The 25,129-nt window shown below is 44.9% G+C and overlaps 1 protein-coding gene across 1 annotated transcript in view; it reads left to right on the top strand.

Annotated features, from left to right (window-relative positions):
* LOC129845397 (voltage-dependent T-type calcium channel subunit alpha-1G-like) overlaps window positions 1-25,129 on the top strand; it is a gene marked incomplete at its 3' end in the record, with an annotated part of 117,563 nt that overhangs the window by 6,370 nt on the left and 86,064 nt on the right. Inside the window, exon 2 of the mRNA XM_055913309.1 lies at window positions 14,757-14,982. Coding sequence (XP_055769284.1) covers window positions 14,765-14,982 — 218 coding nt within the window. The remainder of the gene's footprint in view (window positions 1-14,756; window positions 14,983-25,129) is intronic.

Here is a 25,129-nt window from a genome sequence, read left to right as displayed (position 1 = left end):
TTACCTCACCTCTCACCTCTCCCAGTAGAATAATAGTCATCTCTTTACCTCACCTCTCAGTAGAATAATAGTCATCTCGTTACCTCACCTCTCACCTCTCCCAGTAGAATAATAGTCATCTCGTTACCTCACCTCTCTCAGTAGAATAATAGTCATCTCTTTACCTCACCTCTCTCAGTAGAATAATAGTCATCTCTTTACCTCACCTCTCACAGTAGAATAATAGTCATCTCTTTACCTCACCTCTCACCTCTCTCAGTAGAATAATAGTCATCTCTTTACCTCACCTCTCACAGTAGAATAATAGTCATCTCTTTACCTCACCTCTCAGTAGAATAATAGTCATATCTTTACCTCACCTCTCACAGTAGAATAATAGTCATCTCTTTACCTCACCTCTCACAGTCTGGAATATTTCCAGTCTTCAGATACATGTTCATTTGGCTTCATTTGTTGACATGTTTCGTCTTTGGCCCAGTTATGTGTTGTGTGTGTGTTATATAATCCATATGGGATGTCTGTTCAAACCAGCTAGACACTCATCAGTAAGAATTGGACTTTTAAAGGCCCAGTGTATTCAAAACCGTGATTTCCAGTTTTTATGTTTCCTGTCACGTTCCTGACCTTATTTCCTTTGTTTTTTTCTTTGTTTAGTTGGTCAGGACGTGAGCTGGGTGGGCATTCTATGTTATGTGTTTCTATGTTGGGTTCATTCAACTAGCCTGATATGGTTCTCAATCAGGGGCAGGTGTTTTACGTTTCCTCTGATTGAGAACCATATTAAGGTAGACTGTTTCTCACTGTTTGTTTGTGGGTGATTGTTCCTGTGTCAGTGTTTGTGCCACACGGGACTGTTTTCGTCCGTTCTTGTTTTATGTTCTCAAGTTCAGGTCTGTTCACGTCGTTTATTGTTTTGTAGTTTGTTTAAGAGTTTTTCCGTCTGTCTTAAATAAACAACTATTCAACCCACGCTGCGTTTTGGTCCGATCCATGCTCCTCTTCAGACGAGGAGACGAGCGTTACATTTCCACACAGTATAATACTTTGAAATTGTGATAATTATGATACTGTAACGGACAGAGCCGGTGTCTTTACCCGGCAGACCGTGACATAATGTTTCTAGTTGTGATACTGTAACGGACAGAGCCGGTGTCTTTACCCGGCAGACCGTGACATAATGTTACTAGTTGTGATACTGTAATGGACAGAGCCGGTGTCTTTACCAGACCGTGACATAATGTTACTAGTTGTGGTACTGTAACGGACAGAGCCGGTGTCTTTACCCGGTAGACCGTGACATAATGTTTCTAGTTGTGGTGCTGTAACGGACAGAGCCGGTGTCTTTACCCGGCAGACCGTGACATAATGTTACTAGTTGTGGTGCTGTAACGGACAGAGCCGGTGTCTTTAACAGACCGTGACATAATGTTACTAGTTGTGGTACTGTAACGGACAGAGCCGGTGTCTTTACCCAGCAGACCGTGACATAATGTTACTAGTTGTGGTACTGTAACGGACAGAGCCGGTGTCTTTAACAGACCGTGACATAATGTTTCTAGTTGTGGTACTGTAACGGACAGAGCCGGTGTCTTTACCAGACCGTGACATAATGTTACTAGTTGTGGTGCTGTAACGGACAGAGCCGGTGTCTTTAACAGACCGTGACATAATGTTACTAGTTGTGGTACTGTAACGGACAGAGCCGGTGTCTTTAACAGACCGTGACATAATGTTACTAGTTGTGGTACTGTAACGGACAGAGCCGGTGTCTTTACCCGGCAGACCGTGACATAATGTTACTAGTGGTGGTACTGTAACGGACAGAGCCGGTGTCTTTACCCAGCAGACCGTGACATAATGTTTCTAGTTGTGGTACTGTAACGGACAGAGCCGGTGTCTTTACCCAGCAGACCGTGACATAATGTTACTAGTTGTGGTGCTGTAACGGACAGAGCCGGTGTCTTTACCCGGCAGACCGTGACATAATGTTACTAGTTGTGGTACTGTAACGGACAGAGCCGGTGTCTTTAACAGACCGTGACATAATGTTACTAGTTGTGGTACTGTAACGGACAGAGCCGGTGTCTTTAACAGACCGTGACATAATGTTACTAGTTGTGGTACTGTAACGGACAGAGCCGGTGTCTTTAACAGACCGTGACATAATGTTACTAGTTGTGGTACTGTAACGGACAGAGCCGGTGTCTTTAACAGACCGTGACATAATGTTTCTAGTTGTGGTGCTGTAACGGACAGAGCCGGTGTCTTTACCCGGCAGACCGTGACATAATGTTACTAGTTGTGGTGCTGTAACGGACAGAGCCGGTGTCTTTAACAGACCGTGACATAATGTTACTAGTTGTGATACTGTAACGGACAGAGCCGGTGTCTTTACCCGGCAGACCGTGACATAATGTTACTAGTTCTGATACTGTAACGGACAGAGCCGGTGTCTTTAACAGACCGTGACATAATGTTACTAGTTGTGATACTGTAACGGACAGAGCCGGTGTCTTTACCCGGCAGACCGTGACATAATGTTACTAGTTGTGATACTGTAACGTACAGAGCCGGTGTCTTTAACAGACCGTGACATAATGTTACTAGTTGTGGTGCTGTAACGGACAGAGCCGGTGTCTTTACCCGGCAGACCGTGACATAATGTTACTAGTTGTGGTACTGTAACGGACAGAGCCGGTGTCTTTACCCGGCAGACCGTGACATAATGTTACTAGTTGTGATACTGTAACGGACAGAGCCGGTGTCTTTACCCGGCAGACCGTGACATAATGTTTCTAGTTGTGGTACTGTAACGGACAGAGCCGGTGTCTTTAACAGACCGTGACATAATGTTACTAGTTGTGGTACTGTAACGGACAGAGCCGGTGTCTTTACCCGGCAGACCGTGACATAATGTTTCTAGTTGTGGTACTGTAACGGACAGAGCCGGTGTCTTTAACAGACCGTGACATAATGTTTCTAGTTGTGGTACTGTAACGAACAGAGCCGGTGTCTTTAACAGACCGTGACATAATGTTACTAGTTGTGGTACTGTAACGGACAGAGCCGGTGTCTTTAACAGACCGTGACATAATGTTACTAGTTGTGGTACTGTAACGAACAGAGCCGGTGTCTTTACCAGACCGTGACATAATGTTACTAGTTGTGGTACTGTAACGGACAGAGCCGGTGTCTTTACCCGGCAGACCGTGACATAATGTTACTAGTTGTGGTACTGTAACGGACAGAGCCGGTGTCTTTAACAGACCGTGACATAATGTTACTAGTTGTGGTGCTGTAACGGACAGAGCCGGTGTCTTTAACAGACCGTGACATAATGTTACTAGTGGTGTTACTGTAACGGACAGAGCCGGTGTCTTTACCCGGCAGACCGTGACATAATGTTTCTAGTTGTGGTACTGTAACGGACAGAGCCGGTGTCTTTACCCGGCAGACCGTGACATAATGTTTCTAGTTGTGGTACTGTAACGGACAGAGCCGGTGTCTTTAACAGACCGTGACATAATGTTACTAGTTGTGGTACTGTAACGGACAGAGCCGGTGTCTTTACCCGGCAGACCGTGACATAATGTTACTAGTTGTGGTACTGTAACGGACAGAGCCGGTGTCTTTACCAGACCGTGACATAATGTTTCTAGTTGTGATACTGTAACGGACAGAGCCGGTGTCTTTACCCGGCAGACCGTGACATAATGTTACTAGTTGTGATGCTGTAACGGACAGAGCCGGTGTCTTTAACAGACCGTGACATAATGTTTCTAGTTGTGATACTGTAACGGACAGAGCCGGTGTCTTTAACAGACCGTGACATAATGTTTCTGGTTGTGGTACTGTAACGGACAGAGCCGGTGTCTTTAACAGACCGTGACGTAATGTTTCTAGTTGTGGTACTGTAACGGACAGAGCCGGTGTCTGTACCCGGCAGACCGTGACATAATGTTACTTGTTGTGATACTGTAACGGACAGAGCCGGTGTCTTTACCCGGCAGACCGTGACATAATGTTACTAGTTGTGGTACTGTAACGGACAGAGCCGGTGTCTTTACCAGACCGTGACATAATGTTACTAGTGGTGGTACTGTAACGGACAGAGCCGGTGTCTTTACCCGGCAGACCGTGACATAATGTTACTAGTTGTGGTACTGTAACGGACAGAGCCGGTGTCTTTACCAGACCGTGACATAATGTTTCTAGTTGTGGTACTGTAACGGACAGAGCCGGTGTCTTTACCCGGCAGACCGTGACATAATGTTTCTAGTTGTGATGCTGTAACGGACAGAGCCGGTGTCTTTAACAGACCGTGACATAATGTTACTAGTTGTGGTACTGTAACGGACAGAGCCGGTGTCTTTACCAGACCGTGACATAATGTTACTAGTTGTGGTACTGTAACGGACAGAGCCGGTGTCTTTACCAGACCGTGACATAATGTTACTAGTTGTGGTACTGTAACGGACAGAGCCGGTGTCTTTACCCGGCAGACCGTGACATAATGTTTCTAGTTGTGGTACTGTAACGGACAGAGCCGGTGTCTTTAACAGACCGTGACATAATGTTACTAGTTGTGGTACTGTAACGGACAGAGCCGGTGTCTTTAACAGACCGTGACATAATGTTACTAGTTGTGGTACTGTAACGGACAGAGCCGGTGTCTTTAACAGACCGTGACATAATGTTACTAGTTGTGGTACTGTAACGGACAGAGCCGGTGTCTTTAACAGACCGTGACATAATGTTACTAGTTGTGGTACTGTAACGGACAGAGCCGGTGTCTTTAACAGACCGTGACATAATGTTTCTAGTTGTGGTACTGTAACGGACAGAGCCGGTGTCTTTACCAGACCGTGACATAATGTTACTAGTTGTGGTGCTGTAACGGACAGAGCCGGTGTCTTTAACAGACCGTGACATAATGTTACTAGTTGTGGTACTGTAACGGACAGAGCCGGTGTCTTTAACAGACCGTGACATAATGTTACTAGTTGTGGTACTGTAACGGACAGAGCCGGTGTCTTTACCCGGCAGACCGTGACATAATGTTACTAGTGGTGGTACTGTAACGGACAGAGCCGGTGTCTTTACCCAGCAGACCGTGACATAATGTTTCTAGTTGTGGTACTGTAACGGACAGAGCCGGTGTCTTTACCCAGCAGACCGTGACATAATGTTACTAGTTGTGGTGCTGTAACGGACAGAGCCGGTGTCTTTACCCGGCAGACCGTGACATAATGTTACTAGTTGTGGTACTGTAACGGACAGAGCCGGTGTCTTTAACAGACCGTGACATAATGTTACTAGTTGTGGTACTGTAACGGACAGAGCCGGTGTCTTTAACAGACCGTGACATAATGTTACTAGTTGTGGTACTGTAACGGACAGAGCCGGTGTCTTTACCCGGCAGACCGTGACATAATGTTACTAGTTGTGGTGCTGTAACGGACAGAGCCGGTGTCTTTAACAGACCGTGACATAATGTTACTAGTTGTGATACTGTAACGGACAGAGCCGGTGTCTTTACCCGGCAGACCGTGACATAATGTTACTAGTTCTGATACTGTAACGGACAGAGCCGGTGTCTTTAACAGACCGTGACATAATGTTACTAGTTGTGATACTGTAACGGACAGAGCCGGTGTCTTTACCCGGCAGACCGTGACATAATGTTACTAGTTGTGATACTGTAACGTACAGAGCCGGTGTCTTTAACAGACCGTGACATAATGTTACTAGTTGTGGTGCTGTAACGGACAGAGCCGGTGTCTTTACCCGGCAGACCGTGACATAATGTTACTAGTTGTGGTACTGTAACGGACAGAGCCGGTGTCTTTACCCGGCAGACCGTGACATAATGTTACTAGTTGTGATACTGTAACGGACAGAGCCGGTGTCTTTACCCGGCAGACCGTGACATAATGTTTCTAGTTGTGGTACTGTAACGGACAGAGCCGGTGTCTTTAACAGACCGTGACATAATGTTACTAGTTGTGGTACTGTAACGGACAGAGCCGGTGTCTTTACCCGGCAGACCGTGACATAATGTTTCTAGTTGTGGTACTGTAACGGACAGAGCCGGTGTCTTTACCCGGCAGACCGTGACATAGTGTTTCTAGTTGTGGTACTGTAACGGACAGAGCCGGTGTCTTTACCCAGCAGACCGTGACATAATGTTACTAGTTGTGGTGCTGTAACGGACAGAGCCGGTGTCTTTACCCGGCAGACCGTGACATAATGTTACTAGTTGTGGTACTGTAACGGACAGAGCCGGTGTCTTTACCCGGCAGACCGTGACATAATGTTTCTAGTTGTGGTACTGTAACGGACAGAGCCGGTGTCTTTACCAGACCGTGACATAATGTTACTAGTTGTGGTACTGTAACGGACAGAGCCGGTGTCTTTAACAGACCGTGACATAATGTTTCTAGTTGTGATACTGTAACGGACAGAGCCGGTGTCTTTAACAGACCGTGACATAATGTTACTAGTTGTGGTACTGTAACGGACAGAGCCGGTGTCTTTAACAGACCGTGACATAATGTTACTAGTTGTGGTGCTGTAACGGACAGAGCCGGTGTCTTTACCCGGCAGACCGTGACATAATGTTTCTAGTTGTGGTACTGTAACGGACAGAGCCGGTGTCTTTAACAGACCGTGACATAATGTTACTAGTTGTGGTACTGTAACGGACAGAGCCGGTGTCTTTACCCGGCAGACCGTGACATAATGTTACTAGTTGTGGTACTGTAACGGACAGAGCCGGTGTCTTTACCAGACCGTGACATAATGTTTCTAGTTGTGATACTGTAACGGACAGAGCCGGTGTCTTTACCCGGCAGACCGTGACATAATGTTACTAGTTGTGATGCTGTAACGGACAGAGCCGGTGTCTTTAACAGACCGTGACATAATGTTTCTAGTTGTGATACTGTAACGGACAGAGCCGGTGTCTTTAACAGACCGTGACATAATGTTTCTGGTTGTGGTACTGTAACGGACAGAGCCGGTGTCTTTAACAGACCGTGACGTAATGTTTCTAGTTGTGGTACTGTAACGGACAGAGCCGGTGTCTGTACCCGGCAGACCGTGACATAATGTTACTTGTTGTGATACTGTAACGGACAGAGCCGGTGTCTTTACCCGGCAGACCGTGACATAATGTTACTAGTTGTGGTACTGTAACGGACAGAGCCGGTGTCTTTACCAGACCGTGACATAATGTTACTAGTGGTGGTACTGTAACGGACAGAGCCGGTGTCTTTACCCGGCAGACCGTGACATAATGTTACTAGTTGTGGTACTGTAACGGACAGAGCCGGTGTCTTTACCAGACCGTGACATAATGTTTCTAGTTGTGGTACTGTAACGGACAGAGCCGGTGTCTTTACCCGGCAGACCGTGACATAATGTTTCTAGTTGTGATGCTGTAACGGACAGAGCCGGTGTCTTTAACAGACCGTGACATAATGTTACTAGTTGTGGTACTGTAACGGACAGAGCCGGTGTCTTTACCAGATCGTGACATAATGTTACTAGTTGTGGTACTGTAACGGACAGAGCCGGTGTCTTTACCAGACCGTGACATAATGTTACTAGTTGTGGTACTGTAACGGACAGAGCCGGTGTCTTTACCCGGCAGACCGTGACATAATGTTTCTAGTTGTGGTACTGTAACGGACAGAGCCGGTGTCTTTAACAGACCGTGACATAATGTTACTAGTTGTGGTACTGTAACGGACAGAGCCGGTGTCTTTAACAGACCGTGACATAATGTTACTAGTTGTGGTACTGTAACGGACAGAGCCGGTGTCTTTAACAGACCGTGACATAATGTTACTAGTTGTGGTACTGTAACGGACAGAGCCGGTGTCTTTAACAGACCGTGACATAATGTTACTAGTTGTGGTACTGTAACGGACAGAGCCGGTGTCTTTAACAGACCGTGACATAATGTTTCTAGTTGTGGTACTGTAACGGACAGAGCCGGTGTCTTTACCAGACCGTGACATAATGTTACTAGTTGTGGTGCTGTAACGGACAGAGCCGGTGTCTTTAACAGACCGTGACATAATGTTACTAGTTGTGGTACTGTAACGGACAGAGCCGGTGTCTTTAACAGACCGTGACATAATGTTACTAGTTGTGGTACTGTAACGGACAGAGCCGGTGTCTTTACCCGGCAGACCGTGACATAATGTTACTAGTGGTGGTACTGTAACGGACAGAGCCGGTGTCTTTACCCAGCAGACCGTGACATAATGTTTCTAGTTGTGGTACTGTAACGGACAGAGCCGGTGTCTTTACCCAGCAGACCGTGACATAATGTTACTAGTTGTGGTGCTGTAACGGACAGAGCCGGTGTCTTTACCCGGCAGACCGTGACATAATGTTACTAGTTGTGGTACTGTAACGGACAGAGCCGGTGTCTTTAACAGACCGTGACATAATGTTACTAGTTGTGGTACTGTAACGGACAGAGCCGGTGTCTTTAACAGACCGTGACATAATGTTACTAGTTGTGGTACTGTAACGGACAGAGCCGGTGTCTTTACCCGGCAGACCGTGACATAATGTTACTAGTTGTGGTGCTGTAACGGACAGAGCCGGTGTCTTTAACAGACCGTGACATAATGTTACTAGTTGTGATACTGTAACGGACAGAGCCGGTGTCTTTACCCGGCAGACCGTGACATAATGTTACTAGTTCTGATACTGTAACGGACAGAGCCGGTGTCTTTAACAGACCGTGACATAATGTTACTAGTTGTGATACTGTAACGGACAGAGCCGGTGTCTTTACCCGGCAGACCGTGACATAATGTTACTAGTTGTGATACTGTAACGTACAGAGCCGGTGTCTTTAACAGACCGTGACATAATGTTACTAGTTGTGGTGCTGTAACGGACAGAGCCGGTGTCTTTACCCGGCAGACCGTGACATAATGTTACTAGTTGTGGTACTGTAACGGACAGAGCCGGTGTCTTTACCCGGCAGACCGTGACATAATGTTACTAGTTGTGATACTGTAACGGACAGAGCCGGTGTCTTTACCCGGCAGACCGTGACATAATGTTTCTAGTTGTGGTACTGTAACGGACAGAGCCGGTGTCTTTAACAGACCGTGACATAATGTTACTAGTTGTGGTACTGTAACGGACAGAGCCGGTGTCTTTACCCGGCAGACCGTGACATAATGTTTCTAGTTGTGGTACTGTAACGGACAGAGCCGGTGTCTTTACCCGGCAGACCGTGACATAGTGTTTCTAGTTGTGGTACTGTAACGGACAGAGCCGGTGTCTTTACCCAGCAGACCGTGACATAATGTTACTAGTTGTGGTGCTGTAACGGACAGAGCCGGTGTCTTTACCCGGCAGACCGTGACATAATGTTACTAGTTGTGGTACTGTAACGGACAGAGCCGGTGTCTTTACCCGGCAGACCGTGACATAATGTTTCTAGTTGTGGTACTGTAACGGACAGAGCCGGTGTCTTTACCAGACCGTGACATAATGTTACTAGTTGTGGTACTGTAACGGACAGAGCCGGTGTCTTTAACAGACCGTGACATAATGTTTCTAGTTGTGATACTGTAACGGACAGAGCCGGTGTCTTTAACAGACCGTGACATAATGTTACTAGTTGTGGTACTGTAACGGACAGAGCCGGTGTCTTTAACAGACCGTGACATAATGTTACTAGTTGTGGTGCTGTAACGGACAGAGCCGGTGTCTTTACCCGGCAGACCGTGACATAATGTTTCTAGTTGTGATACTGTAACGGACAGAGCCGGTGTCTTTACCCGGCAGACCGTGACATAATGTTTCTAGTTGTGGTGCTGTAACGGACAGAGCCGGTGTCTTTACCCGACAGACCGTGACATAATGTTACTAGTTGTGGTACTGTAACGGACAGAGCCGGTGTCTTTAACAGACCGTGACATAATGTTTCTAGTTGTGGTACTGTAACGGACAGAGCCGGTGTCTTTACCAGACCGTGACATAATGTTACTAGTTGTGGTACTGTAACGGACAGAGCCGGTGTCTTTAACAGACCGTGACATAATGTTACTAGTTGTGGTACTGTAACGGACAGAGCCGGTGTCTTTAACAGACCGTGACATAATGTTACTAGTTGTGGTACTGTAACGGACAGAGCCGGTGTCTTTAACAGACCGTGACATAATGTTTCTAGTTGTGGTACTGTAACGGACAGAGCCGGTGTCTTTAACAGACTGTGACATAATGTTACTAGTTGTGGTACTGTAACGGACAGAGCCGGTGTCTTTTCCCGGCAGACCGTGACATAATGTTACTAGTTGTGATACTGTAACGGACAGAGCCGGTGTCTTTACCCGGCAGACCGTGACATAATGTTTCTAGTTGTGGTACTGTAACGGACAGAGCCGGTGTCTTTACCCGGCAGACCGTGACATAATGTTACTAGTTGTGGTACTGTAACGGACAGAGCCGGTGTCTTTAACAGACCGTGACATAATGTTACTAGTTGTGATACTGTAACGGACAGAGCCGGTGTCTTTACCCGGCAGACCGTGACATAATGTTACTAGTTGTGGTGCTGTAACGGACAGAGCCGGTGTCTTTACCCGGTAGACCGTGACATAATGTTTCTAGTTGTGGTACTGTAACGGACAGAGCCGGTGTCTTTACCCGGCAGACCGTGACATAATGTTACTAGTTGTGATACTGTAACGGACAGAGCCGGTGTCTTTACCCGGCAGACCGTGACATAATGTTACTAGTTGTGGTACTGTAACGGACAGAGCCGGTGTCTTTAACAGACCGTGACATAATGTTACTAGTTGTGATACTGTAACGGACAGAGCCGGTGTCTTTACCCGGCAGACCGTGACATAATGTTACTAGTTGTGGTGCTGTAACGGACAGAGCCGGTGTCTTTACCCGGTAGACCGTGACATAATGTTTCTAGTTGTGGTACTGTAACGAACAGAGCCGGTGTCTTTACCCGGCAGACCGTGACATAATGTTACTAGTTGTGATACTGTAACGGACAGAGCCGGTGTCTTTACCCGGCAGACCGTGACATAATGTTACTAGTTGTGATACTGTAACGGACAGAGCCGGTGTCTTTAACAGACTTTGACATAATGTTACTAGTTGTGGTACTGTAACGGACCCAGCCGGTGTCTTTACCCGGCAGACCGTGACATAATGTTACTAGTTGTGGTGCTGTAACGGACAGAGCCGGTGTCTTTACCCGGCAGACCGTGACATAATGTTACTAGTTGTGATACTGTAACGGACAGAGCCGGTGTCTTTAACAGACCGTGACATAATGTTACTAGTTGTGGTACTGTAACGGACAGAGCCGGTGTCTTTACCCAGCAGACCGTGACATAATGTTACTAGTTGTGGTACTGTAACGGACAGAGCCGGTGTCTTTAACAGACCGTGACATAATGTTTCTAGTTGTGGTGCTGTAACGGACAGAGTCGGTGTCTGTACCCGGCAGACCGTGACATAATGTTACTTGTTGTGATACTGTAACGGACAGAGCCGGTGTCTTTACCCGGCAGACCGTGACATAATGTTACTAGTTGTGGTACTGTAACGGACAGAGCCGGTGTCTTTAACAGACCGTGACATAATGTTACTAGATGTGGTACTGTAACGGACAGAGCCGGTGTCTTTACCCGGCAGATCGTGACATAATGTTTCTAGTTGTGGTACTGTAACGGACAGAGCCGGTGTCTTTAACAGACCGTGACATAATGTTACTAGTTGTGGTACTGTAACGGACAGAGCCGGTGTCTTTACCCGGCAGACCGTGACATAATGTTTCTAGTTGTGGTACTGTAACGGACAGAGCCGGTGTCTTTACCCAGCAGACCGTGACATAATGTTTCTAGTTGTGGTACTGTAACGGACAGAGCCGGTGTCTTTACCAGACCGTGACATAATGTTACTAGTTGTGGTGCTGTAACGGACAGAGCCGGTGTCTTTACCCGGCAGACCGTGACATAATGTTTCTAGTTGTGGTACTGTAACGGACAGAGCCGGTGTCTTTACCCGGCAGACCGTGACATAATGTTACTAGTTGTGGTGCTGTAACGGACAGAGCCGGTGTCTTTACCCGGCAGACCGTGACATAATGTTTCTAGTTGTGGTACTGTAACGAACAGAGCCGGTGTCTTTACCCGGCAGACCGTGACATAATGTTACTAGTGGTGGTACTGTAACGGACAGAGCCGGTGTCTTTAACAGACCGTGACATAATGTTACTAGTTGTGGTACTGTAACGGACAGAGCCGGTGTCTTTAACAGACCGTGACATAATGTTACTAGTTGTGATACTGTAACGGACAGAGCCGGTGTCTTTAACAGACCGTGACATAATGTTACTAGTTGTGGTACTGTAACGGACAGAGCCGGTGTCTTTACCCGGCAGACCGTGACATAATGTTACTAGTTGTGGTACTGTAACGGACAGAGCCGGTGTCTTTACCCGGCAGACCGTGACATAATGTTACTAGTGGTGGTACTGTAACGGACAGAGCCGGTGTCTTTACCCGGTAGACCGTGACATAATGTTTCTAGTTGTGGTACTGTAACGGACAGAGCCGGTGTCTTTACCCAGCAGACCGTGACATAATGTTACTAGTTGTGGTACTGTAACGGACAGAGCCGGTGTCTTTACCCGGCAGACCGTGACATAATGTTACTAGTTGTGGTACTGTAACGGACAGAGCCGGTGTCTTTAACAGACCGTGACATAATGTTACTAGTTGTGGTACTGTAACGGACAGAGCCGGTGTCTTTAACAGACCGTGACATAATGTTTCTAGTTGTGGTGCTGTAACGGACAGAGCCGGTGTCTTTAACAGACCGTGACATAATGTTACTAGTTGTGGTACTGTAACGGACAGAGCCGGTGTCTTTACCCGGCAGACCGTGACATAATGTTTCTAGTTGTGGTACTGTAACGGACAGAGCCGGTGTCTTTACCCGGCAGACCGTGACATAATGTTACTAGTTGTGGTGCTGTAACGGACAGAGCCGGTGTCTTTACCCGGCAGACCGTGACATAATGTTACTAGTTGTGGTGCTGTAACGGACAGAGCCGGTGTCTTTACCCGGCAGACCGTGACATAATGTTTCTAGTTGTGGTACTGTAACGAACAGAGCCGGTGTCTTTACCCGGCAGACCGTGACATAATGTTACTAGTGGTGGTACTGTAACGGACAGAGCCGGTGTCTTTAACAGACCGTGACATAATGTTACTAGTTGTGGTACTGTAACGGACAGAGCCGGTGTCTTTAACAGACCGTGACATAATGTTACTAGTTGTGATACTGTAACGGACAGAGCCGGTGTCTTTAACAGACCGTGACATAATGTTACTAGTTGTGGTACTGTAACGGACAGAGCCGGTGTCTTTACCCGGCAGACCGTGACATAATGTTACTAGTTGTGGTACTGTAACGGACAGAGCCGGTGTCTTTACCCGGCAGACCGTGACATAATGTTACTAGTGGTGGTACTGTAACGGACAGAGCCGGTGTCTTTACCCGGTAGACCGTGACATAATGTTTCTAGTTGTGGTACTGTAACGGACAGAGCCGGTGTCTTTACCCGGCAGACCGTGACATAATGTTACTAGTGGTGGTACTGTAACGGACAGAGCCGGTGTCTTTACCCGGCAGACCGTGACATAATGTTTCTAGTTGTGGTGCTGTAACGGACAGAGCCGGTGTCTTTAACAGACCGTGACATAATGTTACTAGTTGTGGTACTGTAACGGACAGAGCCGGTGTCTTTACCCGGCAGACCGTGACATAATGTTTCTAGTTGTGGTACTGTAACGGACAGAGCCGGTGTCTTTACCCGGCAGACCGTGACATAATGTTACTAGTTGTGGTGCTGTAACGGACAGAGCCGGTGTCTTTACCCGGCAGACCGTGACATAATGTTACTAGTTGTGGTGCTGTAACGGACAGAGCCGGTGTCTTTACCCGGCAGACCGTGACATAATGTTTCTAGTTGTGGTACTGTAACGAACAGAGCCGGTGTCTTTACCCGGCAGACCGTGACATAATGTTACTAGTGGTGGTACTGTAACGGACAGAGCCGGTGTCTTTAACAGACCGTGACATAATGTTACTAGTTGTGGTACTGTAACGGACAGAGCCGGTGTCTTTAACAGACCGTGACATAATGTTACTAGTTGTGATACTGTAACGGACAGAGCCGGTGTCTTTAACAGACCGTGACATAATGTTACTAGTTGTGGTACTGTAACGGACAGAGCCGGTGTCTTTACCCGGCAGACCGTGACATAATGTTACTAGTTGTGGTACTGTAACGGACAGAGCCGGTGTCTTTACCCGGCAGACCGTGACATAATGTTACTAGTGGTGGTACTGTAACGGACAGAGCCGGTGTCTTTACCCGGTAGACCGTGACATAATGTTTCTAGTTGTGGTACTGTAACGGACAGAGCCGGTGTCTTTACCCGGCAGACCGTGACATAATGTTACTAGTGGTGGTACTGTAACGGACAGAGCCGGTGTCTTTACCCGGCAGACCGTGACATAATGTTTCTAGTTGTGGTGCTGTAACGGACAGAGCCGGTGTCTTTACCAGACCGTGACATAATGTTACTAGTTGTGGTACTGTAACGGAAATAATTAATTGTAATTACCGGGTGGATTAACGGAGGTTTTACCATTTCCCGTTTCCCGGTGGGTCTGTCTGTCTACAGGTTCAGTCATGACTGACGGGGAGGAGAGAGAACCGGAGGAAGAGGAAGAGGAGGAGAAGAAGGAAGGGGTGAGGGTCCCTATACCGGGACAGAGGTCTGAGGGTCGGGGAGAGACTGGTGAGGAAGAGGAGGAGCTCCCGTACCCTTCTCTCTACCCCGTGGTTCTGTTTCGTCTCTCCCAGACCTCCCCACCTCGCTGCTGGTGCCTCAAGGCTGTCTGCCACCCATATCCTTTATTCTGGTGGACACACACACACACACACACACACACACACACACACACACACACACACACACACACACACACACACACACACACACAGACACAGACACAGACACAGACACAGACACAGACACAGACACAGACACACACACACACACACACACACACACACTGGTACTGCTTTTCAGTGTGTGTGTTGCCAAGTTATATTTCTGATGTTTATGATGATGTCTGGTTGTTTAGTAGGATCTGATTGTCTTTATCAGTCCAGATGTCTGGTTGTTTAGTAGGATCTGATTGTCTTTGTCAGTCCAGAGGTCTGGTTGTTTAGTAGGATCTGATTGTCTTTATCAGACCAGATGTCTGGTTGTTTAGTAGGATCTGATTGTCTTTGTCAGTCCAGAGGTCTGGTTGTTTAGTAGGATCTGATTGTCTTTATCAGTCCAGAGGTCTGGTTGTTTAGTAGGATCTGATTGTCTTTATCAGTCCAGAGGTCTGGTTGTTTAGTAGGATCTGATTGTCTTTATCAGTCCAGAGGTCTGTGATGTCTGGTTGTTTAGTAGGATCTGATTGTCTTTATGAGTCCAGAGGTCTGTGATGTCTGGTTGTTTAGTAGGATCTGATTGTCTTTATCAGTCCAGAGGTCTGGTTGTTTAGTAGGATCTGATTGTCTTTATCAGTCCAGATGTCTGGTTGTTTAGTAGGATCTGATTGTCTTTATCAGACCAGAGGTCTGGTTGTTTAGTAGGATCTGATTGTCTTTATCAGTCCAGAGGTCTGGTTGTTTAGTAGGATCTGATTGTCTTTGTCAGTCCAGAGGTCTGGTTGTTTAGTAGGATCTGATTGTCTTTATCAGACCAGATGTCTGGTTGTTTAGTAGGATCTGATTGTCTTTGTCAGTCCAGAGGTCTGGTTGTTTAGTAGGATCTGATTGTCTTTATCAGTCCAGAGGTCTGGTTGTTTAGTAGGATCTGATTGTCTTTATCAGTCCAGAGGTCTGGTTGTTTAGTAGGATCTGATTGTCTTTATCAGTCCAGAGGTCTGTGATGTCTGGTTGTTTAGTAGGATCTGATTGTCTTTATGAGTCCAGAGGTCTGTGATGTCTGGTTGTTTAGTAGGATCTGATTGTCTTTATCAGTCCAGAGGTCTGGTTGTTTAGTAGGATCTGATTGTCTTTATCAGTCCAGATGTCTGGTTGTTTAGTAGGATCTGATTGTCTTTATCAGACCAGAGGTCTGGTTGTTTAGTAGGATCTGATTGTCTTTATCAGTCCAGAGGTCTGGTTGTTTAGTAGGATCTGATTGTCTTTATCAGTCCAGAGGTCTGGTTGTTTAGTAGGATCTGATTGTCTTTATCAGTCCAGAGGTCTGGTTGTTTAGTAGGATCTGATTGTCTTTATCAGACCAGAGGTCTGGTTGTTTAGTAGGATCTGATTGTCTTTATCAGACCAGAGGTCTGGTTGTTTAGTAGGATCTGATTGTCTTTATCAGTCCAGAGGTCTGGTTGTTTAGTAGGATCTGATTGTCTTTATCAGACCAGAGGTCTGGTTGTTTAGTAGGATCTGATTGTCTTTATCAGACCAGAGGTCTGGTTGTTTAGTAGGATCTGATTGTCTTTATCAGTCCAGACGTCTGGTTGTTTAGTAGGATCTGATTGTCTTTATCAGACCAGAGGTCTGGTTGTTTAGTAGGATCTGATTGTCTTTATCAGTCCAGAGGTCTGGTTGTTTAGTAGGATCTGATTGTCTTTATCAGTCCAGATGTCTGGTTGTTTAGTAGGATCTGATTGTCTTTATCAGACCAGAGGTCTGGTTGTTTAGTAGGATCTGATTGTCTTTATCAGTCCAGAGGTCTGGTTGTTTAGTAGGATCTGATTGTCTTTATCAGACCAGAGGTCTGGTTGTTTAGTAGGATCTGATTGTCTTTATCAGACCAGAGGTCTGGTTGTTTAGTAGGATCTGATTGTCTTTATCAGTCCAGATGTCTGGTTGTTTAGTAGGATCTGATTGTCTTTATCAGTCCAGAGGGGTGTGATGTCTGGTTGTTTAGTAGGATCTGATTGTCTTTATCAGTCCAGATGTCTGGTTGTTTAGTAGGATCTGATTGTCTTTATCAGTCCAGAGGTCTGGTTGTTTAGTAGGATCTGATTGTCTTTATCAGTCCAGAGGTCTGGTTGTCTAGTAGGATCTGATTGTCTTTATCAGTCCAGAGGTCTGGTTGTTTAGTAGGATCTGATTGTCTTTATCAGTCCAGAGGTCTGGTTGTTTAGTAGGATCTGATTGTCTTTATCAGACCAGAGGTCTGGTTGTTTAGTAGGATCTGATTGTCTTTATCAGTCCAGAGGTCTGGTTGTTTAGTAGGATCTGATTGTCTTTATCAGTCCAGACGTCTGGTTGTTTAGTAGGATCTGATTGTCTTTATCAGTCCAGAGGTCTGGTTGTTTAGTAGGATCTGATTGTCTTTATCAGTCCAGAGGTCTGGTTGTTTAGTAGGATCTGATTGTCTTTATCAGTCCAGAGGTCTGGTTGTTTAGTAGGATCTGATTGTCTTTATCAGTCCAGAGGTCTGGTTGTTTAGTAGGATCTGATTGTCTTTATCAGTCCAGAGGTCTGGTTGTTTAGTAGGATCTGATTGTCTTTATCAGTCCAGAGGTCTGGTTGTTTAGTAGGATCTGATTGTCTTTATCAGTCCAGAGGTCTGGTTGTTTAGTAGGATCTGATTGTCTTTATCAGTCCAGGGGTCTGGTTGTTTAGTAGGATCTGATTGTCTTTATCAGTCCAGAGGTCTGGTTGTTTAGTAGGATCTGATTGTCTTTATCAGTCCAGAGGTCTGGTTGTTTAGTAGGATCTGATTGTCTTTATCAGTCCAGAGGTCTGGTTGTTTAGTAGGATCTGATTGTCTTTATCAGTCCAGAGGTCTGGTTGTTTAGTAGGATCTGATTGTCTTTATCAGTCCAGAGGTCTGGTTGTTTAGTAGGATCTGATTGTCTTTATCAGTCCAGAGGTCTGGTTGTTTAGTAGGATCTGATTGTCTTTATCAGTCCAGATGTCTGGTTGTTTAGTAGGATCTGATTGTCTTTATCAGTCCAGGGGTCTGGTTGTCTAGTAGGATCTGATTGTCTTTATCAGTCCAGATGTCTGGTTGTTTAGTAGGATCTGATTGTCTTTATCAGTCCAGATGTCTGGTTGTCTAGTAGGATCTGATTGTCTTTATCAGTCCAGAGGTCTGGTTGTTTAGTAGGATCTGATTGTCTTTATCAGTCCAGATGTCTGGTTGTTTAGTAGGATCTGATTGTCTTTATCAGTCCAGATGTCTGGTTGTTTAGTAGGATCTGATTGTCTTTATCAGACCAGAGGTCTGGTTGTTTAGTAGGATCTGATTGTCTTTATCAGTCCAGATGTCTGGTTGTTTAGTAGGATCTGATTGTCTTTATCAGTCCAGATGTCTGGTTGTCTAGTAGGATCTGATTGTCTTTATCAGTCCAGACGTCTGGTTGTTTAGTAGGATCTGATTGTCTTTATCAGTCCAGAGGTCTGGTTGTTTAGTAGGATCTGATTGTCTTTATCAGTCCAGAGGTCTGGTTGTCTAGTAGGATCTGATTGTCTTTATCAGTCCAGAGGTCTGGTTGTTTAGTAGGATCTGATTGTCTTTATCAGTCCAGAGGTCTGGTTGTTTAGTAGGATCTGATTGTCTTTATCAGTCCAGAGGTCTGGTTGTTTAGTAGGATCTGATTGTCTTTATCAGTCCAGAGGGGTGTGATGTCTGGTTGTCTAGTAGGATCTGATTGTCTTTATCAGTCCAGAGGTCTGGTTGTCTAGTAGGATCTGAATGTCTTTATCAGTCCAGAGGTCTGGTTGTTTAGTAGGATCTGATTGTCTTTATCAGTCCAGAGGTCTGGTTGTTTAGTAGGATCTGATTGTCTTTATCAGTCCAGATGTCTGGTTGTTTAGTAGGATCTGATTGTCTTTATCAGTCCAGAGGTCTGGTTGTTTAGTAGGATCTGATTGTCTTTATCAGTCTAGAGGGGTGTGATGTCTGGTTGTCTAGTAGGATCTGATTGTCTTTATCAGTCCAGACGTCTGGTTGTTTAGTAGGATCTGATTGTCTTTATCAGTCCAGACGTCTGGTTGTTTAGTAGGATCTGATTGTCTTTATCAGTCCAGATGTCTGGTTGTTTAGTAGGATCTGATTGTCTTTATCAGACCAGAGGTCTGGTTGTCTAGTAGGATCTGATTGTCTTTATCAGTCCAGAGGTCTGGTTGTTTAGTAGGATCTGATTGTCTTTATCAGTCCAGATGTCTGGTTGTTTAGTAGGATCTGATTGTCTTTATCAGTCCAGAGGTCTGGTTGTTTAGTAGGATCTGATTGTCTTTATCAGTCCAGGGGTCTGGTTGTTTAGTAGGATCTGATTGTCTTTATCAGTCCAGAGGTCTGGTTGTTTAGTAGGATCTGATTGTCTTTATCAGTCCAGAGGTCTGGTTGTTTAGTAGGATCTGATTGTCTTTATCAGTCCAGAGGTCTGGTTGTTTAGTAGGATCTGATTGTCTTTATCAGTCCAGAGGTCTGGTTGTTTAGTAGGATCTGATTGTCTTTATCAGTCCAGAGGTCTGGTTGTTTAGAAGGATCTGATTGTCTTTAGCAGTCCAGAGGTCTGGTTGTTTAGTAGGATCTGATTGTCTTTATCAGTCCAGATGTCTGGTTGTTTAGTAGGATCTGATTGTCTTTATCAGTCCAGGGGTCTGGTTGTCTAGTAGGATCTGATTGTCTTTATCAGTCCAGATGTCTGGTTGTTTAGTAGGATCTGATTGTCTTTATCAGTCCAGATGTCTGGTTGTCTAGTAGGATCTGATTGTCTTTATCAGTCCAGAGGTCTGGTTGTTTAGTAGGATCTGATTGTCTTTATCAGTCCAGATGTCTGGTTGTTTAGTAGGATCTGATTGTCTTTATCAGTCCAGATGTCTGGTTGTTTAGTAGGATCTGATTGTCTTTATCAGACCAGAGGTCTGGTTGTTTAGTAGGATCTGATTGTCTTTATCAGTCCAGATGTCTGGTTGTTTAGTAGGATCTGATTGTCTTTATCAGTCCAGATGTCTGGTTGTCTAGTAGGATCTGATTGTCTTTATCAGTCCAGACGTCTGGTTGTTTAGTAGGATCTGATTGTCTTTATCAGTCCAGAGGTCTGGTTGTTTAGTAGGATCTGATTGTCTTTATCAGTCCAGAGGTCTGGTTGTCTAGTAGGATCTGATTGTCTTTATCAGTCCAGAGGTCTGGTTGTTTAGTAGGATCTGATTGTCTTTATCAGTCCAGAGGTCTGGTTGTTTAGTAGGATCTGATTGTCTTTATCAGTCCAGAGGTCTGGTTGTTTAGTAGGATCTGATTGTCTTTATCAGTCCAGAGGGGTGTGATGTCTGGTTGTCTAGTAGGATCTGATTGTCTTTATCAGTCCAGAGGTCTGGTTGTCTAGTAGGATCTGAATGTCTTTATCAGTCCAGAGGTCTGGTTGTTTAGTAGGATCTGATTGTCTTTATCAGTCCAGAGGTCTGGTTGTTTAGTAGGATCTGATTGTCTTTATCAGTCCAGAGGTCTGGTTGTTTAGTAGGATCTGATTGTCTTTATCAGTCCAGAGGTCTGGTTGTTTAGTAGGATCTGATTGTCTTTATCAGTCCAGAGGGGTGTGATGTCTGGTTGTCTAGTAGGATCTGATTGTCTTTATCAGTCCAGACGTCTGGTTGTTTAGTAGGATCTGATTGTCTTTATCAGTCCAGACGTCTGGTTGTTTAGTAGGATCTGATTGTCTTTATCAGTCCAGAGGTCTGGTTGTTTAGTAGGATCTGATTGTCTTTATCAGTCCAGAGGTCTGGTTGTTTAGTAGGATCTGATTGTCTTTATCAGTCCAGAGGTCTGGTTGTTTAGTAGGATCTGATTGTCTTTATCAGTCCAGAGGTCTGGTTGTTTAGTAGGATCTGATTGTCTTTATCAGTCCAGAGGTCTGGTTGTTTAGTTGGATCTGATTGTCTTTATCAGTCCAGAGGTCTGGTTGTTTAGTAGGATCTGATTGTCTTTATCAGTCCAGAGGTCTGGTTGTTTAGTAGGATCTGATTGTCTTTATCAGTCCAGAGGTCTGGTTGTTTAGTAGGATCTGATTGTCTTTATCAGTCCAGAGGGGTGTGATGCCTGGTTGTTTAGTAGGATCTGATTGTCTTTATCAGTCCAGAGGTCTGGTTGTTTAGTAGGATCTGATTGTCTTTATCAGTCCAGATGTCTGGTTGTTTAGTAGGATTTGATTGTCTTTATCAGTCCAGGGGTCTGGTTGTTTAGTAGGATCTGATTGTCTTTATCAGTCCAGAGGGGTGTGATGTCTGGTTGTTTAGTAGGATCTGATTGTCTTTATCAGTCCAGATGTCTGGTTGTTTAGTAGGATCTGATTGTCTTTATCAGTCCAGAGGTCTGGTTGTTTAGTAGGATCTGATTGTCTTTATCAGTCCAGATGTCTGGTTGTTTAGTAGGATCTGATTGTCTTTATCAGTCCAGGGGTCTGGTTGTTTAGTAGGATCTGATTGTCTTTATCAGTCCAGAGGTCTGGTTGTTTAGTAGGATCTGATTGTCTTTATCAGTCCAGAGGTCTGGTTGTTTAGTAGGATCTGATTGTCTTTATCAGTCCAGAGGTCTGGTTGTTTAGTAGGATCTGATTGTCTTTATCAGTCCAGAGGGGTGTGATGTCTGGTTGTTTAGTAGGATCTGATTGTCTTTATCAGTCCAGAGGTCTGGTTGTTTAGTAGGATCTGATTGTCTTTATCAGACCAGAGGGGTGTGATGTCTGGTTGTTTAGTAGGATCTGATTGTCTTTATCAGTCCAGAGGGGTGTGATGTCTGGTTGTTTAGTAGGATCTGATTGTCTTTATCAGTCCAGATGTCTGGTTGTCTAGTAGGATCTGATTGTCTTTATCAGTCCAGAGGGGTGTGATGTCTGGTTGTTTAGTAGGATCTGATTGTCTTTATCAGTCCAGATGTCTGGTTGTCTAGTAGGATCTGATTGTCTTTATCAGTCCAGAGGGGTGTGATGTCTGGTTGTTTAGTAGGATCTGATTGTCTTTATCAGTCCAGAGGTCTGGTTGTCTAGTAGGATCTGATTGTCTTTATCAGTCCAGAGGTCTGGTTGTTTAGTAGGATCTGATTGTCTTTATCAGACCAGAGGTCTGGTTGTTTAGTAGGATCTGATTGTCTTTATCAGTCCAGAGGTCTGGTTGTTTAGTTGGATCTGATTGTCTTTATCAGACCAGATGTCTGGTTGTTTAGTAGGATCTGATTGTCTTTATCAGACCAGAGGTCTGGTTGTTTAGTAGGATCTGATTGTCTTTATCAGTCCAGATGTCTGGTTGTCTAGTAGGATCTGATTGTCTTTATCAGTCCAGAGGGGTGTGATGTCTGGTTGTTTAGTAGGATCTGATTGTCTTTATCAGTCCAGATGTCTGGTTGTCTAGTAGGATCTGATTGTCTTTATCAGTCCAGAGGGGTGTGATGTCTGGTTGTTTAGTAGGATCTGATTGTCTTTATCAGTCCAGATGTCTGGTTGTCTAGTAGGATCTGATTGTCTTTATCAGTCCAGAGGTCTGGTTGTTTAGTAGGATCTGATTGTCTTTATCAGTCCAGATGTCTGGTTGTTTAGTAGGATCTGATTGTCTTTATCAGTCCAGATGTCTGGTTGTTTAGTAGGATCTGATTGTCTTTATCAGACCAGAGGTCTGGTTGTTTAGTAGGATCTGATTGTCTTTATCAGTCCAGATGTCTGGTTGTTTAGTAGGATCTGATTGTCTTTATCAGTCCAGATGTCTGGTTGTCTAGTAGGATCTGATTGTCTTTATCAGTCCAGAGGTCTGGTTGTTTAGTAGGATCTGATTGTCTTTATCAGTCCAGAGGTCTGGTTGTTTAGTAGGATCTGATTGTCTTTATCAGTCCAGAGGTCTGGTTGTTTAGTAGGATCTGATTGTCTTTATCAGTCCAGAGGGGTGTGATGTCTGGTTGTCTAGTAGGATCTGATTGTCTTTATCAGTCCAGAGGTCTGGTTGTCTAGTAGGATCTGAATGTCTTTATCAGTCCAGAGGTCTGGTTGTTTAGTAGGATCTGATTGTCTTTATCAGTCCAGAGGTCTGGTTGTTTAGTAGGATCTGATTGTCTTTATCAGTCCAGATGTCTGGTTGTTTAGTAGGATCTGATTGTCTTTATCAGTCCAGAGGTCTGGTTGTTTAGTAGGATCTGATTGTCTTTATCAGTCCAGAGGGGTGTGATGTCTGGTTGTCTAGTAGGATCTGATTGTCTTTATCAGTCCAGACGTCTGGTTGTTTAGTAGGATCTGATTGTCTTTATCAGTCCAGACGTCTGGTTGTTTAGTAGGATCTGATTGTCTTTATCAGTCCAGAGGTCTGGTTGTTTAGTAGGATCTGATTGTCTTTATCAGTCCAGAGGTCTGGTTGTTTAGTAGGATCTGATTGTCTTTATCAGTCCAGAGGTCTGGTTGTTTAGTAGGATCTGATTGTCTTTATCAGTCCAGAGGTCTGGTTGTTTAGTAGGATCTGATTGTCTTTATCAGTCCAGAGGTCTGGTTGTTTAGTTGGATCTGATTGTCTTTATCAGTCCAGAGGTCTGGTTGTTTAGTAGGATCTGATTGTCTTTATCAGTCCAGAGGTCTGGTTGTTTAGTAGGATCTGATTGTCTTTATCAGTCCAGAGGTCTGGTTGTTTAGTAGGATCTGATTGTCTTTATCAGTCCAGAGGGGTGTGATGCCTGGTTGTTTAGTAGGATCTGATTGTCTTTATCAGTCCAGAGGTCTGGTTGTTTAGTAGGATCTGATTGTCTTTATCAGTCCAGATGTCTGGTTGTTTAGTAGGATTTGATTGTCTTTATCAGTCCAGGGGTCTGGTTGTTTAGTAGGATCTGATTGTCTTTATCAGTCCAGAGGGGTGTGATGTCTGGTTGTTTAGTAGGATCTGATTGTCTTTATCAGTCCAGATGTCTGGTTGTTTAGTAGGATCTGATTGTCTTTATCAGTCCAGAGGTCTGGTTGTTTAGTAGGATCTGATTGTCTTTATCAGTCCAGATGTCTGGTTGTTTAGTAGGATCTGATTGTCTTTATCAGTCCAGGGGTCTGGTTGTTTAGTAGGATCTGATTGTCTTTATCAGTCCAGAGGTCTGGTTGTTTAGTAGGATCTGATTGTCTTTATCAGTCCAGAGGTCTGGTTGTTTAGTAGGATCTGATTGTCTTTATCAGTCCAGAGGTCTGGTTGTTTAGTAGGATCTGATTGTCTTTATCAGTCCAGAGGGGTGTGATGTCTGGTTGTTTAGTAGGATCTGATTGTCTTTATCAGTCCAGAGGTCTGGTTGTTTAGTAGGATCTGATTGTCTTTATCAGACCAGAGGGGTGTGATGTCTGGTTGTTTAGTAGGATCTGATTGTCTTTATCAGTCCAGAGGGGTGTGATGTCTGGTTGTTTAGTAGGATCTGATTGTCTTTATCAGTCCAGAGGGGTGTGATGTCTGGTTGTTTAGTAGGATCTGATTGTCTTTATCAGTCCAGAGGTCTGGTTGTCTAGTAGGATCTGATTGTCTTTATCAGTCCAGAGGTCTGGTTGTTTAGTAGGATCTGATTGTCTTTATCAGACCAGAGGTCTGGTTGTTTAGTAGGATCTGATTGTCTTTATCAGTCCAGAGGTCTGGTTGTTTAGTTGGATCTGATTGTCTTTATCAGACCAGATGTCTGGTTGTTTAGTAGGATCTGATTGTCTTTATCAGACCAGAGGTCTGGTTGTTTAGTAGGATCTGATTGTCTTTATCAGTCCAGATGTCTGGTTGTCTAGTAGGATCTGATTGTCTTTATCAGTCCAGAGGGGTGTGATGTCTGGTTGTTTAGTAGGATCTGATTGTCTTTATCAGTCCAGATGTCTGGTTGTCTAGTAGGATCTGATTGTCTTTATCAGTCCAGAGGGGTGTGATGTCTGGTTGTTTAGTAGGATCTGATTGTCTTTATCAGACCAGAGGTCTGGTTGTTTAGTAGGATCTTATTGTCTTTATCAGTCCAGAGGTCTGGTTGTCTAGTAGGATCTGATTGTCTTTATCAGACCAGAGGTCTGGTTGTTTAGTAGGATCTGATTGTCTTTA

This window comes from Salvelinus fontinalis, unplaced genomic scaffold (genome assembly GCF_029448725.1).
Source record: "Salvelinus fontinalis isolate EN_2023a unplaced genomic scaffold, ASM2944872v1 scaffold_0293, whole genome shotgun sequence".
Lineage (NCBI taxonomy): Eukaryota > Metazoa > Chordata > Actinopteri > Salmoniformes > Salmonidae > Salvelinus > Salvelinus fontinalis.
Note: the sequence above shows the minus strand (reverse complement) of the source record. Positions and strands in the feature narration are given on the sequence as shown.